Source organism: Vicugna pacos, chromosome 19 (assembly GCF_048564905.1).
Source record: "Vicugna pacos chromosome 19, VicPac4, whole genome shotgun sequence".
Classification (NCBI taxonomy): domain Eukaryota; kingdom Metazoa; phylum Chordata; class Mammalia; order Artiodactyla; family Camelidae; genus Vicugna; species Vicugna pacos.
This window is the reverse complement of record NC_133005.1, coordinates 45868805-45886114: the sequence shown is the minus strand read 5'-3', so window position 1 is coordinate 45886114 and position 17310 is coordinate 45868805. Positions and strand designations below refer to the sequence as shown.

At 62.4% G+C, this 17310-nt stretch overlaps 2 protein-coding genes across 2 annotated transcripts; both read right to left on the bottom strand.

The window, feature by feature from the left end:
* Window positions 1-1433: 1433 nt before the first annotated feature.
* Window positions 1434-8901, bottom strand: OGFR (opioid growth factor receptor). The gene is made up of 7 exons (XM_072944548.1): window positions 8687-8901; window positions 6686-6754; window positions 5984-6062; window positions 5037-5115; window positions 4256-4322; window positions 3483-3631; window positions 1434-2785 (listed from the first exon to the last, which is right to left on the bottom strand). The coding sequence occupies exons 1-7, from the start codon at window positions 8849-8851 to the stop codon at window positions 1765-1767; spliced, it is 1629 nt and encodes a 542-aa protein (XP_072800649.1). The 5' UTR covers window positions 8852-8901; the 3' UTR covers window positions 1434-1764.
* A 3232-nt stretch (window positions 8902-12133) lies between these two features.
* On the bottom strand, window positions 12134-16903 carry MRGBP (MRG domain binding protein). The gene is made up of 5 exons (XM_072944549.1): window positions 16690-16903; window positions 16177-16298; window positions 14029-14110; window positions 13654-13728; window positions 12134-13162 (listed from the first exon to the last, which is right to left on the bottom strand). The coding sequence occupies exons 1-5, from the start codon at window positions 16835-16837 to the stop codon at window positions 12975-12977; spliced, it is 615 nt and encodes a 204-aa protein (XP_072800650.1). The 5' UTR covers window positions 16838-16903; the 3' UTR covers window positions 12134-12974.
* Between the last annotated feature and the right edge of the window lie 407 nt (window positions 16904-17310).

Genomic DNA, 17310 nt, shown 5'->3' with positions numbered 1-17310 from the left:
GGCGGGCGAGTTGCCCCACCCCACCCCTGCCCCCGAGGCCTCCTGCCTGGTCACACAGCCCAGCCCTGCCCCTCTTGCCTTCTGTGCTCACACGTCTCCCACGTGGACAGAGCTCCTGCTGGACCGGACTCGGCGGGAGCCTAGCCGGCCTTCACGTTGCTCAGGGGAGCGACCTGGTGCCTGGGAGCCCTCTCCCAGCTCCATGCAGACTCTCCCACCTGCTGCCAGGAAACGCCCTCCCTCTGGAGAGCAACCACAGTGGCGTAGAGGGGAGGGGGCTCACACCTACCTGTCAGAGGCCGGTGTCACTGCCCACCTGCTTTGGGCCATCAGTCTCCCCGAAGCTTGGGGGTCAGGAGCGCCCAAGCTGCCTGTGGCTCCTCAAGTTCCCGCTGCTGGGCACAGGCCCCCCTCCCCCAGGGCTATGCCAATGGGGTCTACTTCTCACTTCAGGCGCCAAGCTTCTCCATCTGAACCTGAGCCCCATAACGGTCTGGACAAGGACCCTGACCACTGGGGTCACTGGGACCTGCTGGAGACTCAGTGCTGGACACCCAGCACCCATCCCAGTCTCTGGATTTCTCTTCTGTGGCGGAAACTCCACCTCTGGGCCAAACCCGAGTTCAGACACCTGGGGTCCCACCCCTTCCAGCCGGCCTGGGGTGGGCAGTGGGGAAGGTGAGCTGGCGGCAAAGGGCAGAACCCCACCCATGCCAGTGCTGATGAAAGTTAACTCAGGGTCTCTCCTTCCAAAGTGACTCCCAGCGTACCCATCCCTCTCCCTGCAGGACAGGAGCTAACCGACCATCAACCTCGTCACAGCCCCGAGCCCCCAGAATGAACTCCACTCCCCCCTCCTTCCCCTGGGGAGGTGTGACCTCCAGCTCCCCCAAGTCTCTCCCCCCAGCTGGCTCAGGGGACAAGGTCATGCTGACAGTCAACATGCCCTGCAGGGAGGGGGCTGCAGGGAGGGCGGAGCACTGTTCCCACACCAGGTAGCCAAGTCTGAGGGCCCCGGGGATCCTGGGAAGGCTGCGCCTTGGTGTGGAGGGCTGATGGGCTGACGGGCAGCTGTGGCTGCCAGGCCAGGGACAGAGGGGACGGAGCACAGCTGAGCTTGCTCCCACAGGGACATCACTGAACCCCAAGTCAGGGCACACCCAAATACTGCTTCCCTACCCAGCCCCCAAGGGACCAGTACACAAATCCCCAGACTCTTGAATCGGTGACAAAAGGTAGCTAAGGGACCAAATGTCCAGCCCCAGAGGCTCTGGGAAACCGTGGGGGCAGGGTGCATTCCTCCAGGGGCATACGTGTGCCGGGGAGGGCTGCATCCCGGCGACTGCAGGGGCAAAGTGGTGCCACAGCTGGGCCACTGGAAGGGAGTCCAGACAGCATCACTCACGGAACCAGCCCTCTTCCGCCCCGAACACTCAAAGTCAAACAAGTTTTATTCAGAAAAGACCTCGGCACCAGACTAAGAAAATGAGCCCCCACTCCCCACCCCCGACCATTAGGGGCCTGTTTATAAAGATGGGGAGCAGCGGCACAAGATGGAGGAGGCGGGGAGTGTAGTCGAGGTAAGGAGGATCCTGAAGTCCTTGGCCTTCCCCGAGGGCGGGGTCCGTCCTTCCGGCGCTGCCGCAGCTGCCGCAGTGACCACCTGGGAGAAGCCAGCACAGCTGGGCGCAGGGGACAGCCGGCAACCTGGCGCCTGGGCCTGGCGCCGGGCCGAGCTGAGTCGCCTGTGCATGTCCCATCCCCTTAAGGCTTCCCAGGTTGCACAGAAGGCCCCGCCTCCGCTGCCAGCTCAGCCCCGTCACCCACCGGGGGTCCTGCAGGAGTGGGGCTCCCGGGGGCACCCTGCTCTGGCCCTGCTGGGCCTTCTGCTTCCTCTCTGACCCCATTCTCACCCTCTTCGGCCTCAGGACATGCTGGGGAGGCAGGGGGCCAGGTGGGGGCCAGAGTAAGGGGACCACCACTGGCTGCCACTCCAGTGCCATCCCTGGCACCCTGGTCCACCTTCCTTCTCTTCCTCACATCGTCGGCTACCTTGGCCCCCTCGGGCTGTGGGCAGGGCTGCTCGGCCTCCCTCGGGGCCTGGCTGTCCAATTCCTCGGTCCCCGCACTGAGGCTGCCCGGGCTGAGGGCACAGCCCTCCAGGTTCAGGGCGATCTTCTCCACCTCCGAGGCGCTTGGGCCCGGCTGCACTGGGGCCTGCTCCCGCAGGTTCACCTCCAACTTCCTCTTCTTGCTCTCCTTGAGGTTTGGAGACTCGGGCCCCTCCTCCACGCCGGCCTCATCTACCTGGTCCCTCTCCAAGGCTCCGGCCTCCTGGGACTCTGTGCTGAGCGGCTGGGGGCCCTCAGCCACATGATCCCCCTCTTCACCCCTCCGCGGCCCACAGATCTGCCCTTGGGCGTTGGCCTCGGGGAGGGGGTCCCCCGGGCTGTCCTCCCCCTTGGCCTGTCGGCGGCCAGCTGGCAGGGGTGAGCAGGGCGGAGAGCATGGCCTGAACTTCTGCAGCTTGTCGTGGGGCCCCCAGACGAACTTGTAGCGGGGCTGGAAGTGCTCCCAGGCGAAGTGCAGCAGCTCGCGGCGCTGGTGGCGGCAGCGCACGGTGAACACGAAGTAATCCAGGGCGCTCTGCCGCACGCCCGGCAGCTGCTGGCGCACCAGTGTCTCCTCCAGGAAGAAGCGGGCCAGGGGTGCCTTGTAGTGCTCTAGGCCCAGCTCACCCAGGGACTTGAGGATGCGGGTGATGCGCAGGTTGTTGTGGCTGTGCCTGGCGGGGGCACAGAGGGGTGCCAGCAGGGCTGTACGTCAGGGTGGGCGGTTCTCAGCCAAAGCCCACCCTCCTCACCCGCGCCACGCCACGCATCGCCATCCTTGCCCCAGGATCCTCATGGCCACTAACACAGACATTGGCCCACAGAGCCAGTCTCCACCCACCCCTGCTCACCCCCAGGGCCTCGCCCCAGTCCCCAAGGCAAGGGCCCACGGGCCTGAACTGTGTAGGTGAGGCTGTGATGAACCCTCTAGAAGGGTGACTGTCCTCTGGCCCCACGGAATACCCACCTCCAGCATCACTGGGGGAGGTCCACAAGGGGACCCTCTAGAGGAGGGGGCCCAGCACAGGGGCCTCAGTTATCCACAGGCAAGGGCGGCTGTGCTGTCAGTGGATTCGTGCCCTGTGCCTCCTCCCAGCCAGTCAGGAGTGAGGCTCAGAGCCGCTGGGAAGCTGATGGAGCCCCACTGGCAATCTGACCCATGCCCACGTGGCAGGTGGGCACGGCCAAGAAGCCTTTCTTCATCAGGCAGGGACCACCCCCAGGAAGATGCTCAGAGCCATAAGCACCAGCCCTAGAGTCCTTTTCCCTGGAAGTGCTCCCTGCCCTGCACCTGCCTGAACCTGAGACAGGCTGTGCTGACCGCCACGCTGCCAGGTGAGGTGGGGCCCAGCGCGGGAGGGGCATCCTCACCAGCTGAGGTTCTGGAAGCGTTTCTGGTAGTTCTGCGCCCGGCACACTCTGCCCGTGGCTCGGTCCTGGAGCTGGATCCCATAGAAACCCAGCATGAGCTCGTAGGCCTGAACCAGCCGCTCCCTGACCTCCTCGCAGTTTTGAAATGCCTGAAAAACACCCCCGAGAGTGGCTGAGAGCTCAGCGGCCAGCACAGCCAGGACGCCTCCCTCAGGGCCCGGGTCATCCCAAAGCCTCAGCTCGGACTCTCAGCGGAAAATGACCCCAGGGATGCAGGGACGCATTGATGTATTTCTCTCTTTACTCCGAGCCGCTGCAAGGTATCCCCGGGGCTGAGGCCTCCCTCTGCTGTATCCTGGGGAGGAATTCCTTGAGCCAAAGGAAAAGCTCAGGGACTCCCAGGACTGGGCATGGGGCAGGAAGCACCCACCCTGTCCCCTTGGTGCACCTGCTCTGCCTCCTTTGTGTGTTCCTGGCTCCTGGAGCCCCTCCTGACCCTCGAGGGCATCCCTGCTCCAACCCACACCAGGGCTGACCAAGATAAAGCCCACTCATGCTGGCTCTGCTCGTGGCCCCTGTCCTGTACCCCTGGACGTGGGCAACCCTCGCACAGTCAGATCTCTCTGCAAGGAGCACTGGGGGCCAGAGGCAAGGACCACTTGGGAGGGAAGGTCATTACACTAGGGGCTCCTCTGGCTCCTGCACTCCAAGCAGACACCTGTGTCCTGCTGTGACCCCTCCCTGGATGGCGGCCTCCTGCCTTCAGAGCTCACCTCAGCCTCCTGGACTGTGAGGGGCTTGGCATGCCAGTTCACCCCTGGCTCTCGCAGGGGAAACAGCCTGCGAGGGAAGAGATGACAGAGGCCCAGTCAGTGGCAGACGTGGGCGCCCAGCCACTCCATACTCACTGGCTGAGCAGCCTAGGGCAGCCCTCCGCAACTTGGGCTGGCTGGACCACACGTGCCACGCGCGCTGCAGGCTTTCATGAGTCAATAAAGCAAAGGGGTGAGGGCGGGAGAGCTCCAGGGAGGGCCCCGACAAGGCCCCAGAGCAGGCGAGGGGACAGAAGCCCCAGCCTGCGCGCTCAGCTGTAAGGGCACCTGCCAGCCACCCTGCGGCCCTGCGTGCCTTTCTGTTATTCTGCACGCCTTTCCCTCCCACCATCAGTGCCGCAGAATTATCCTCCGGGACACCCTGTGCCCCCGGGAGGCCCCCTGCGAGCCGTCCTCAAAGGATGCTGCATTTGTGGGGCTTCGAACCCTCTGTGGTCAGAGTGGCTCCGCGGACAGGCCCCTGGGGCCCCTTGCCGCACCGTCGCCTCCAGAGAACCAGCTTGTCTGCTGCTCTCCCTGACCGGCAAGTCCAGTGCCGGTTCTCGGCGACAGAGGCTGTTTACAGCTGAAGAACCCTGACTGCGAGACGGGGTCTCCCCGCCCCCGCCCCGCAGTTCCCGGGACTGGGCCCTGAGCGCAGCGTGCGCATGCTCAGAAAGCGGGCGCCTGGGCGGGGCCTCGAGGGCCGCCCAGAGCCACGCCCACGGCCACGCCCACTCACCACTGGATGTAGTGGTGATTGTCCTCCAGGAGTTCGTACTCCTCCCTCCAGTTCTGAAGAATGTCTTCAATGAAACAGCCTGTGAGCCGCATGGGGACAAGTCAGCGGGGGCTGCAGAAAGCCCCTCCCTCCGCTTTCTTGAGGACCTCGGGGTTTGGTAGCTTCAGGACGGCCCAATTTAGGCCGCCTGTCCCTCTGCAATCTGAAAAGCAGACCCTCACTGCTGACTGAGGGCAGACCCGAGTGGGCAGAGCATGCTGGGCACTCTGGGCGGGAGGGCCCGGGAGAAGAACAAGTGGGCCCAGATCCACACCTGTCTTTGCAGAAGGGGGGCCTGACTGCACTCCCCAAACCACAGCCTGCTACCTGGAACTCGGCCCTCAAACAGAACCTGCAGCCAAGCCCCACTCTGCAGTCTGGTCTCCTGCAGGGTAGCCCCTGTTTCTGCAAAGGGCCAGGAGGGGGATATTTAAGGCTGTGCAGCCATGTGGCCGGTGCTGTGGTGGGAACACAGCCACAGACAATGTGTAAGTGGACGGGCGAGGAAGGGTTCCAATAAAAGCTCACTTATGAACACAGAAATTTGAATTGCACATGATTTTCACATGTCAGAAAATATATCTTTAGTTTTCCCCAAGCATTTAAAAATGTAAAAGCCATTCTCTCTTGTCAGTTCACACGTGGGGCTTTCCCACTACAGCGGGAGGGCTAAGTTGTGACAGAGACCATGGGGCCTGCAGAGTCACCAACATTCACTGCCTGGCCCTTTGGAGCACATTGCCCAAGGGGTCCAGGACAAGGGCCGGGGCCTGGGTGGCCCCTCAGCAGCTTCCAGGGGTCACCGTGGGGCGATCAGAAAGCCACGTGTCCAAACTAGGTCCCAGCCAGGCAGAGGGCAGAGGATGGAGGGGAGCGCCCCAAGGACGGAGCTGCCAGCAGGCACTCACCGTTGGGCAGGAACCGGATCTCATTTCTGTAGAAACTCAGGTTGGGCATGTCACCATTGCCATCTTGTTCCACCAAATCCTGAAGAGCCAGAGAGGCGACAGTCAGTACACCATCAAAACCAGGCTGCCTCCAAGGGCCCCTCAGACCAAAGCATTCCCGGGGGGTGAGGGGGGCCTCTGCTCTCAGCCCACAAACCTCCAGACATCCTGAAGTCTGGTGAGGACCCCGAGTGCCCAGCCTGGGCCCCTCACCCCTCAGGTGAGGACCAGCATCCACCCGTGGGGGACAGCAGCCTCCTCTAACCGTCAGCAACTACCTTCCCCTCCTCACCATTGTGGGCCAGGGCTGGGAAAAGTCCCCTTCATCTGCACCCCGAAGAGAGCCCAGGGGTTGCCTGGGACTCCTGGGTACAGAGGACAGGGGTTGAGGACCAGGAGACCATGAGATGGGTTAGGGGTGCCGGCCTCAGGTGGGCGCACTGCCAGCTGGCCCTGCAATGCATTCTAAAGGCAAGGGCACTGAGGTCGGAGTTAGGGCACCACGCTGTCACCCCACAACGAGGAGACAGAGCAGTAGCCCAGGCGGGGTTTCCGTTTGCCAGAGAAGAGGGGCCGATGGGACATCGTCCAGCTGGCCTTCTCTGGGAGGACCTGGTCCTGGGTGGGCTGCGGGGTGTGAGGGTGCTGCAGGCAGCTACGTACCGGGTAGTGGTGCCGGTACCTGCGCGTGTCCCGCGCAGCTCGCCAGTTTCTGGACCCCGTCACCCCAAACTGGGAAGAGAGGAGACTGGATGAGACCGCCAGGGGAGACCCTCCCCACTTCCTGAGGCAGCCAGCAAGCAGGACCCACCCTAGGGAGCCCCCATCCTGGGCCAGCTGTCAGCAAACTCAGAGGGGGCTGGAGCAGTTGGAGTGAGGCTGGCCCACTGCCACCCACTCCAGACCTCAGGACCCCTAGGCCAATGTGCATCCTTGGGGTGCAGTGCCCCCAAACTCATTTCACTTCTTCCTCCCGTGTTTGCTGGTCACCCTGGCTGAAGCACACCCCAGGACCTTCCTCTGGTAACCGCCTTCCCCAGCACTTCCTCCTTGCACTCTGTGTGCTCTAAGTGGTCACCACCAGGCTGTGTCCCCAAGGGCAGTGGCATTGTCACTTATAGCCCCAGGAGGGGTCCCATATGCTTCCCACAGGGGCGCTTCTCAGCAAGATGCCAGCTGGGCCAGCAGATGAAACCGAACTCGGCAGAAGTGGGCCCCGCCCCTCCATCAGTTTCCACCTCTGCTCCACCCCGGTGCCGGCCAGGCACCTCCCTCAGCTCAAGGCTACAGGTCCTGACCAGATGCTGGCCATGGGAACGACTCAGAGCAAGACCAGCCCCACAGGTGCACATGTGACACAGCCTGGATGAAGCGCTGAACAGCCTCACTAGGACCCAGTGTGGGGCAGGCAGAGAGGACCACAGGGCTCCTGGGGGAAGGGGAAAGGATTGAGACTTTGTAGAGGTACAGAAGCCACAGCAGAAGGGAGATAGGAAGAGGTCAGATTCCTGCACTGTGAACCTGCCCGCTGCCCACCCTACCTCCTGGACGAAACTGTGCCTGCCTGAAATACTGTAAATGTGCCAAGGCCGCGGGCCTTCCAGGCAGGCCCAGGAGCCCCTTGGGGTCCCCCTTGCTGGCCACTCCAAGACACAGAGAGAAACCTGAAAACCAGAGCTCTCCTCCACTTCAGGGAGAATCCATACTGGACACAGGCTGGAATCCAAACCTCTCTACACATGGTGCCAAGACACCTTTGTCCCAAAGCAAGTGGGACACAGGGTGACAGCTATCACTCAGGGCCCTCCCTCTCACCTGGAATCACAGCAGGAATGCAATGCCCAGAGAGTTTTAGTAACAGCTGGTAATGGTGAATAACCATGGTCACGACAAGTAACTAGTGGCGACAAAAGTAACCACTGGTTACAAGTAATCAGAGGTAACAAAGTAATAACCAATAATGACAAGCAACCAGTGGTAACAGTGCATAACCAGTGGTGACAAGAGTAACTGGTGGGCATGGCCAGCCCCCCTGGCTCAGGTAGGCCACCTCCAAGACAACATGAGGTCAGCTCCAGCAAGAGCGGGTGGGAACTGCACCCAGTGCGGGTCAGCGGGGGTGGGGCAGACGGGGGGCTCCTTGGCCTGAGCCAGCCTGGAGCCTTGGGTAGGGTCAGGGTGGAGAAGGGAGCGCCAGGAGGCTGAGAGGCTGGCGAGAGCAGTGGAGGTGGCCAGCGAGGAGGGCTGGGATCTATTTAGAGGACACAGCCAAGGGGCTGAGAATGGCATGTGACACACATGGATGAGCCCGGGCCATCCTCTTGAGGAAGTGTCATCATGCAGATCTGGTCCTGGGGACGCGCGTCTGAGGGTGGCCCTGGAATCCCTGCAAGATGCCCTGGTTGGGGGTGGGGCGCGGGTTGGGACAGATCTCAGGGTGTCCTGGGGATCATCACCGGAGCAGGAGGAGGAGGTGACCGGGAAGAGGTCCACAGCTGGGGAGGAAGAGCCGGGCCCCCAGCCGGGTCTCCGAGAGGTGCCTCTGCACCCGGCCGCAGGGTGGAGGGGGACGGCTCCCCAGAGCAAGGCCTCGCCCTCTCTTCCGCCGCGGCGCCGGGCCGGCTTCCCCAGGGGCGCGGGGTCCCCAGCGCGCGGGGGCGGCACCTGGAGCGCGCTAGGCCGCGCTTCTTCCTCGGCCTTGGCCTTGGCCTGGTCCTCCGCGTCCCCCGGAGAGCCGGCCTCGCCATCCTCAGTGGCCGCGGCGCTCGAGCCCTCGCCGTCCTCCTCCTCGTCCTCCTCCCAGGTCGAGTCGCAGTCAGGGTCGTCCATGCTCGCGCGGCTGCGGGACCCGCTCAGGCGGAAGCGAAAGTGAAAGAGGGAGGAAGCGCGGGGGCGGGCCGGGGGCGGGCCGAGGGGCGGGCCTGGGGCTGGCGTCCGACCCGCCCGGAGGATGCCCGTCCCCAGGCTGTCCCTCCGGAAGGATGTCCCCCTGGAGGATACCTGTCCCCTCTGAGAATACCCCTTCTCCCCTGAAAGTCCCTCCGGAGAATGCTCGCCCCTGCCCCCCGAGCCTGCCCCCATGCCACCTTGGCGACTTCTCCCTGGAGAGGGGACCCCCTTTAAGATGCTCGCCTGAAGGATGTTCCTGCGAGGATCCCCTAGAATAGGATGTCCCCCTGGAGGATGTCTGTGCCCCCGCAAACCCACCAACCAGAAAATCTCTCTCCCCTTGCCCCAGAACCTCCCCCTGGAGGACGCCTCTCTGCCCCAAGGTCCCCACCCTGTAGGGCTCTCTCTCCGAGGATGCCTGCCCCCTCCATGGCCAGAACTGTTGCCTGAAGAAGGCCCTTCTCTGGAGGGGGTCCTCCTCAGAAGAATGTAGCCCCGGATGCCCTCTGGAGGATGCTTCTGGAGGACCCCTGCCCCCAGGAGAACACCGCACAATATCACCTACCACGATGCCCCCCACCCAGGATGAGCTCAGCGAGAATGTCCCTCTGAAGGGTGCCCCCCGGATGTTGTCCATAGCAGATGTCCCCCGCTAAGGACCGCCCCCGGCAGGATGCCCTCCAGCTGTCGCCTGGGGCTGCTGTCTCCTCAGATTTCCTTGGGGGAGCTACCTGCCTCCAAGCTCCCTCGGACTGTCAGCAGAACTCCTCTTCCTGGGGCAGCAGGACGGAGGTACGTGTCCCCCAAAGGCTCACAGCCGGGCACTTTGTTTCTTCGAGGCCAGCAGCAGTCTCTTCCAGACTGAGAGTCCCACAGTGCCACGTCTCCACGGGCCTGACCTCCTGCCCCTTGGCCGCATTCTAACGGTTACAAGAAAGCAGGAGTCACCTGCACTGAGGGCGAGGCCCCTCACAAAGGCTAAACATGGAGACAGAAATGCCTGGACGTCCTCTTCAGGTGACCCAGGCCAGTTAAACACCCCCGAGGGGCTCTCTCTGGGCCTGTGAAGTGGCTGCTGGCACTCCCTCTTCACGTACAGGGACCAGCTTCAGACACACTTCAGCTGCATGTTCCCCAGCAACTGTGGGTCTCGCACTCACCCTCTGCCTTTGACGCCGGCTGGGTGGCGATAGGAAGCCAGCAAAGCTGGTGCCCCACCACTGGAAACGAAAGTTGAGAGTGGCCACTCCAGCTAAAATTCTTCTTCTGTAACTACTATACCACTTTGTTTCAAAAAAGCATACCTGGAATCTAGGTCTGGGTTTCAGATTGGGCCACGAGGATGGCTCCTGGGAGAGCCGCCTGCGGGGTGATGAGTGAGATGGCCCGGCCCTCCCCGCAGGACGCTGCCCTCTCCCCGCCCGGCAAGCCAGCGAACAGGCCTCAGGCTGCCCATGCCCGGGGACGTGGCTTTCCTCGAGCTGTGCAGCTGTCGGCAGCCCAGAGCTGACGGGAACCCTCCCACCTTGGCCGTGGGTGTGGCTGAAGACCTCTCTTGGTGCTGACGCTCACTCCCTGTGGGCTCATCCACCTCCAGCACCGCCCCGGGCACAGTCTCACCTGGGTGGAAACTGCGTGTCCTGCTATCTTGCTTTGTGAAAGGACAGTGGTGACTCCCCCAAAGGTACGGAGTTCTGGGCATTTCTGCCAGTTGTGGCCAAGGTAGGTTTCCTGAGGAGCGAGGAACAGAGTAGCTGTGGGCAGCCAGCGGGGCTGGCCCTCTGCAGACTGCGCCGTCGGCCTGGCCTGCTCCCGGGCCGATTTGCAGCCAGCCTTGGAGAACCCGCAGTGAGATCCAGGAGGCTGGGCGCCTCTGAGGAAGGCGTTGATGGGCTCTGGGGGCGCTCTGCAGGGTTAAGCCACCCCCAGAGCGCTTGGGTGGGCAGGCCCTGCCCGCCTCTGCCCCAGGTAACAGACACGTGTGCGGTATAGGTGAGGCTGCCACAGCCCCAGCCTGGCCGCGCTCAGAGCACAGGCTTCCCACTGCTGCCTGCTGCCAGGGCCAGAGCCACCAGCCCCTCCTCCACCAGGGTTTTCTGAGACATCACCCAGCATTACAAGCGACAGTCACACCCAACTGCACCTTTAGCTGCTTCTGTGCATGGTCTGCCCAGAGCTCATCTCTGGGGCTTAGCCCAGGTCTTCCCTCTGCAGCCTGGGACGCCAGCTATGGGCTCTGCACTCCGGACGGCTCGCTGCTGCGCTGGGCAGGGGGTGGAGGGTGAGGGCAGTGAGAGGGAGGCCCGGGGTGGGGGTGTGTTCTCTCTGTGACGCTGCCGACTTTCGCTCCTCTTCCTTCTAACGCACTCAGGCCATGGTGCCTGCCACGCAGCGGGGAAAGGTGACAGAACCCTGTGTCTGGGCACCTGGGGGGAGTGTGGTGTCCCCTGAGCTTGTCTGGCGGCAGAGCTCATGGGTTCCACCTAGGAATGGAGAGGAGAGGCCAGGGTGCGCAGGGGCAGTGGTGGCCACAGACTCCTTCCTGGGTGCCGTCCAGATTCTCCTCCACGCAGCAGGAGGTGACCGCTGAGGGCGTGATCTTCTGTTGAAGACCCTCCCTGGGGCCCCCAAGCAGTGGGTCTAACCATGGGGTACAAGCTACTGCCCTAGGTTCCAGCACAGGACGGTGGAGCAGGAGGGCCGGCGGCCGTGCAGGATCAGCGGCTCCGACGAGACGTGCTGTGCCAGCTGTCGGGGGCCCGGATGGGGAACCAGGACGCCAGCCACGTGCTCAGGGCCCCGAGGTGGGCTCCTGGCCTGGCCTCATGGGCTCAGCGAGTTCTGACCTCCTGCTCCCAGGGGTGGGGGGGCAGCTGTCTTCAGTCTCCTTGGTTCCTCAGATTGAGCCGGCGGCGCAGTGTCTGGCTGAAGGGAGAGTGCCTCCTCTCACTTGGCAGGTCCGGTCCCTCCTTTGTGAAGACGATCCCAGGCCGAAGACCCGCGTCCAGTCGGGAGGAGACGCCAGCTCCGCCTCGTCTCCACGTGGAGGGCTGGCCACAGGCAACAACGTAACGCCTGGACCTGTTCCTAGTTTGTACGCACATTGTATCAAGTGAGCCAAGTACATCGAAGTACAGCTCCAGTTATAAATCTTGGAAAAATAAAACTCCTCATTATAGAAAAAGTTAACTTAGTTTGGTATCAAAATCACACAACTCCAAGTTGCTTTTTTGTGCTTTAATATCCCTCAGTCAAACAAAAGCGGATTTCAGTCAACTCCCGGCCCGGACTGCGACAGCCCCACCGTCCTGCCAGCCCTCCACTCATTTGGTCTGTTTGCAAGTTACTCGTTAATACAAAAATAACCGCTACAAATTCTCTGTATCTGGCGTATAAAAACTGAGCAGAAAGGATCTCAGTAGTCGTTACATTAAAACAAAACAGCTCAGAAAAAATACAACACGAGTTTAACTTTTGCAGTATTTTTTTCATATAAAACACTAGTAAAATAGGCTCCTTAAAAATTAAATAGTGAAATACCAACCAAATTATATACATCGTTACAGTACAAGTGAATGAGGCAAAATATCCAGTTCTCAGTCTCTTGGGTGGTGGAGGGGCCGTGGCCTGCGGCCTGATGCTCTCCCGAGGTCACAGTCAGTTGAGAGAGCGTCGCGGACATATGGACAGACGGGAAGGCCAGTGCCCCTCAGAGCAGGGGGAGGTCGATGTTTTATTGCTTGCTGTGCCAGGTCTCTGTCTCCCCGCCTGCACTGTGCCTGGTCCTCAGGCTGTGCCAGTGTGTGGGCACAGGCGTGGCCAAGCCGATGTCACAGGAGCCACATGTGTCCAGAGAAGACATGGCCCGGGCTCACCCCCTTGGCTCCGGGCATCTGAGCAGGCCCATCCCGGTCGCTGGGGCCTCCGAGCCCAGATAGTCTGAACGGCACCACAGGGGCCTCTGGCACCCGAGGGCAGGCAGCAGGGCTGGTGGCACGTGGCCCCACTGACCGCTGATGACCAGGGTGCCCACCCGCCCTCCCCTGCCGCCCGCTGCGAGCGTCTACGTCCGGCGCCGCTTGGCTGCGCTGGGGCTGGAGGGGTTGCTGTTGGCGGTCAGGACTTTGTCGGTGACCCGGCTGCGCTTCCGCTTGTCCGACCCCTCTTTGGACCCCAAGTCTGAGTTGTTCTTGTCTTTGTCTTTGCTGGACTTTTCTGTTGCTTTCCCCAAGCTTCCTGAAGATGAAAAAACTGGGAGACAAAATCATTTGGCTGAAAACAGAATATCCAAAATTTTATTTCATCTTCCTGTTCGGTTAAAAAAATCGGCACCTACACACATGACACTGACCCCAAAAGGCTTCTCCTGAGCTGAGGGCGCCCGTGTGGCCTGAAGGATTGGCCGCCAACGCGCCTACCCCCGAGAGGAACGAGGCCCAGCCTCGCCGTCTGCTCTCCAGAGCTCACCTGCGCCGAGACGCGGCGTTCCCTTCACCCTTCACTGCACGTCCACCTCCCAGGCCCCCGGCCCAGGGCCGCCCTGGTCCCTCCACCTGCTGGCCACGTGCGTGACTTCCCCGCGTGAGGCTCTGCAGACGGAAGCTGCCTTCTCATCTGCTGAGCCAGACAGGGGGGCCCTGGCTGCGTGTGCACGGGCGTGTGGCTGTGCCCTGCGGGAAGGCCTTGCCAGGTGGGGTGCTGTGCCTCCCGGGGCCCCAGGGAGGGGAGCGCTCCGCACTTACCATCATCGGCCCCGTTGTGGGGGTCCACGTCTTCCTTCATTTCTTCTTTCATTTCCTCCTCAATGATCACTTTTCCTGTGGGGGAGACGGCTGTGACCTAAAGCCCGCGGTGGTGGGAAAGCGGCCCCGCCCGGCCCGTGGTGGCTCAGGCCAGGGACTGCTCCCGACTTGGGGGGCGTGTACGGGTCTCAGCTGCCACCAGGACGCTTTTAAAAGAAGGCCAACTGTTCTCGAACAAGTCCTCCCGAATCCCAGAAGCTCCCCAGGCCTCCCAGTCCGAGGACCCAGCACCACCCAGCCAGTGACCCTTACCACCCCCAGCACCACTGCCCTCGGCCTCACCCAGCTCCCAAATCTGACCTCGCCCAATCTCACCTTCTCGGACTTCCTGGATGATTTCTTCTGGAAGGACAAAGTTCCTCTCTGGATTTGGGAATGGAAGAATCTCAGACTCGTGCTGATGGCAAACAGGGCATTTTGTTTTTTAGGGAACAAAGAAGAAGTGATTTTAGCAAGTCACTCAAGATGTGTAAGAGCCAACTCAGAAGCACCCAGCGACACAGGTGAGTGTCTCAGGGGCTGCAGGGGCAGGTACGTGCTGGGGGTGGGGGAGACTGTCTGCTTTTTCTCTGGTAAGGTCTACGAGGGGCTGGGTTTGTCACACAGACCAGACAAGGCAAAACCACAGCACGAGCCACAGGCAAGGGTCATGAGGGGAGAAGATGGGCTTCGTGTCACCTGAGGTGACACTGGGCAGCCCCACCTGCTGGCCCCGCCCCCAGGGGCAGAATCAGGCAGCAGCTGTCTTGCTGGCCCGCCTGGCCACGTGGGCTCTCGCTCCAGGAGAGTGCATTCGGAGACTGGGACAGCCCTGAGGGAAGGCCACGGTACCTCTGGTCCTGTCTGCGAGGACAGGAGCCAGGGTGTCGGGAGGGAGAGCCACTCCCGTGGAAACGAGATAAGCAAAGCAAAATGGAGGAAGGCACACTGAACGCCTGTCGGGGGGGTTCCACCGGTCCTGCAGGTCACACATGCAGGGGACAGAGCCCCGAAATCCGAACACTGGACAAAGGGAAAGGTGACCTGGTGGGAAGGGTCCCAGAGTTGGGAGGGAGATTCCGAAGATGGGGCTTCCAGTTGGCTACCTGGGAGCTGCGTTTATAAGCCAGGTGGTCAGCGTGTAAACATGCGGACCAACATCTGGGAGCTTCAAAAACCCTGAGAGCTCGTGGGCCCACTGGTCACCTTGTGGGTAGGGCCCAGGGACTCGTATTTGCAAGACCCCAGGTGACTCTGGCATCAGCCCCGCAGCAGTGCAGGGGTCTAAGGAAAAGAAGGGCCGCTTTTCCTGGGCTGATACCCCTGCAAAGGGGGCACCCTGCAGCTCCCTGAGTGTCACAAGGGTCCTGTGCAGGCCCCCGGGCTCCTCTGAGCCAGCCTCCGTGTTGTCTGTCTGTCTCTCCTATTGCACCAGGGGCTCCCCCAGGACAGGCCCCTGCGACACTCATCTCTGTATCCAGCTTCTGACTCCCAACCTGGAGTCTACACACACGAAGTGCTTGGGGACCAGGTGAGCCCACAACATGACAGGCGTGGGAGCCAGTCAAGCAGCTAGACGTGGAGGGAGGCCTGACTGGTGGGCACAACCCCTCTGGAGGCCTGCTTTAGTTAAGTGGCTTGTCCTTGAGTTGCCAGGGTGCTGACTGGGGACCAGGCAGTCAGCTCCAGGGCACAGCTGTCATCTTTATCCCTTTTCTATGCTATGACAAGGAGCTGCAAAAGACTGGACGGAGGAGAGCTAGGGCTTCACTCCCTGCCACAGTGATACGCACCAGGTCTTGGCTGGGGGTGCTGGTGGAGCCCCCAGTCCAGCAGGGAGGCAGGAGCTTCCCTAAGCCCAGCACAGACACCCACTTGCTGGTCACCTGACACCCCCACTCCCACGCACTCTCCAGACACTCTGGTCTTCTCTGCACCCCAGCGCCTGCTGCCACAGGGCCTTGACACCTGCTGTTCTGCCAGGGGTGCCCGCTTGTCTCTTCAGGCCATCCTGGTGACCAAGTTAACCTGCTCGTCCTCAGACACGGCTAGCTGGGGATTCCGTGAAGCCTGGGATGTCTGGTTCTCACAGAAGCCATCATATTCACCTTAACGTGACTCAGATCTGGTCACCTTCCTGCTTGCAGCATGTGGGAACCTCCCATAAGACTGACAATGGCCTAAGAGCCCCCTCCCACAGGCCTCAGCTCCCCGACTAAACCCAGCTAGATCTTAACTAACTGGCCACCCAGTCTCAAGTAGGGTCCATGTGATACTCACCTACCAGCACCAGGCTTGTGTTTTCTGTAAAACTACTCAGAGCTACCTTGTTTAATGACTAACCTCCCTAGGGACACCCCAGACATCACCCTCCCCGAGGACAGGGCCTGGCACAGACCTAAAAAGGAGGCATGGAGGGGGCTCTGTCTGGGGGAGGGAGGAGCTCTGGCCTCGGGAGGATTGGGGAGGGGGGATCCAACTCACCAGCGCCTGCATGTCGTACATGGTGCTCAGATGGTCCCAGATGACCTTGGATGGGACCTGCCGACCGATGTTCTGGCTGAACTTGTCTCGGATACAGATCATGTGGAAGTGTCGGTTCACACCTGCAAAAGGAAGGGGTCAGCTTGTGGGCGAGGGCTGGGCCAGCAGGTAGGGTGGGGGGCAAGGGAGAGAAGGGCGACAGAAGGGAGAGAGGGAGCGGGAGAGAGGGCGCTGTGGTTGGAGGGGGAGGGGTGGGGTGTGGGGGGCCGGAGAGGAGGGCGGGGAGGGAGGGGGAGAGGTGGAGAGAGGAAGAGGAAGGGGTCAGAAGGGGGAGACTAAAGAGGAGTTGGGGGCGGGGCTGCAGGGGGGCGGGGTGGGGGGCGCAGGTGGGAGCAGGGGTCGGCGGGGAGCGGGCGCAGGTGGCCCCGCCCCGCCCGGCCCGCGCGCCCCCGGCCGTTGCCGGCCGCCCCGCCCCCACGCGGGTGCGCGGCCTCGGCGCGGCGCTCCGCTCACCGACGGGCTTGTGGCCCAGCATGGCGTGGAAGAGGCACACCTCCACCTCGGGGCTCCACACCACCGTCTCCTCGGCCGGGCTGGTGGCCGCCTCCCCCGGCCCCTTGTCGCCCGCCGCGCCGCCGCCGCCCACCTCGGCCTCCCCCATGGCCCGGCCGCCCAGCGACGAGCCCCCGGCGGGAGCGGGCGCGGCCACGGGCTCCACGCAGGCGCACTGGCGGGGCGGGCGCGCGCGCTCGGGGGGCTCGCTCTCAGGCTCGCGCGGGGTGCCGGCGCAAGCGCAGCTGAAGGCTGGGTCGCAGCGCCCCCTGGCGGCCCGGTCCCGCAGCGCAGCGCCGTCAAAGCCCGCGGATGACCGGAAAGAGTGGGTTTGGGGAGGGGATGGAAATGCCCTAAATTAGATTGTGGCGACGGCTGCGCAGCTCTGGGTAAACCCCGCTGAACTGTACGCTTTAAATGGCAGAATTGCAAGTTACACCTCAGTAAAGCAGCTAAGAAGAAAAAGAACGGGCAACTGACAATGCCTGCGAGTGTGGGCTCCAAGGGCTTCAATTGCTCGAGGCTGACCCCTGGCTCGGGGCTGACCGTTCTGGCCCAGCCGCCCAGCCTGCGGGCCTCCAG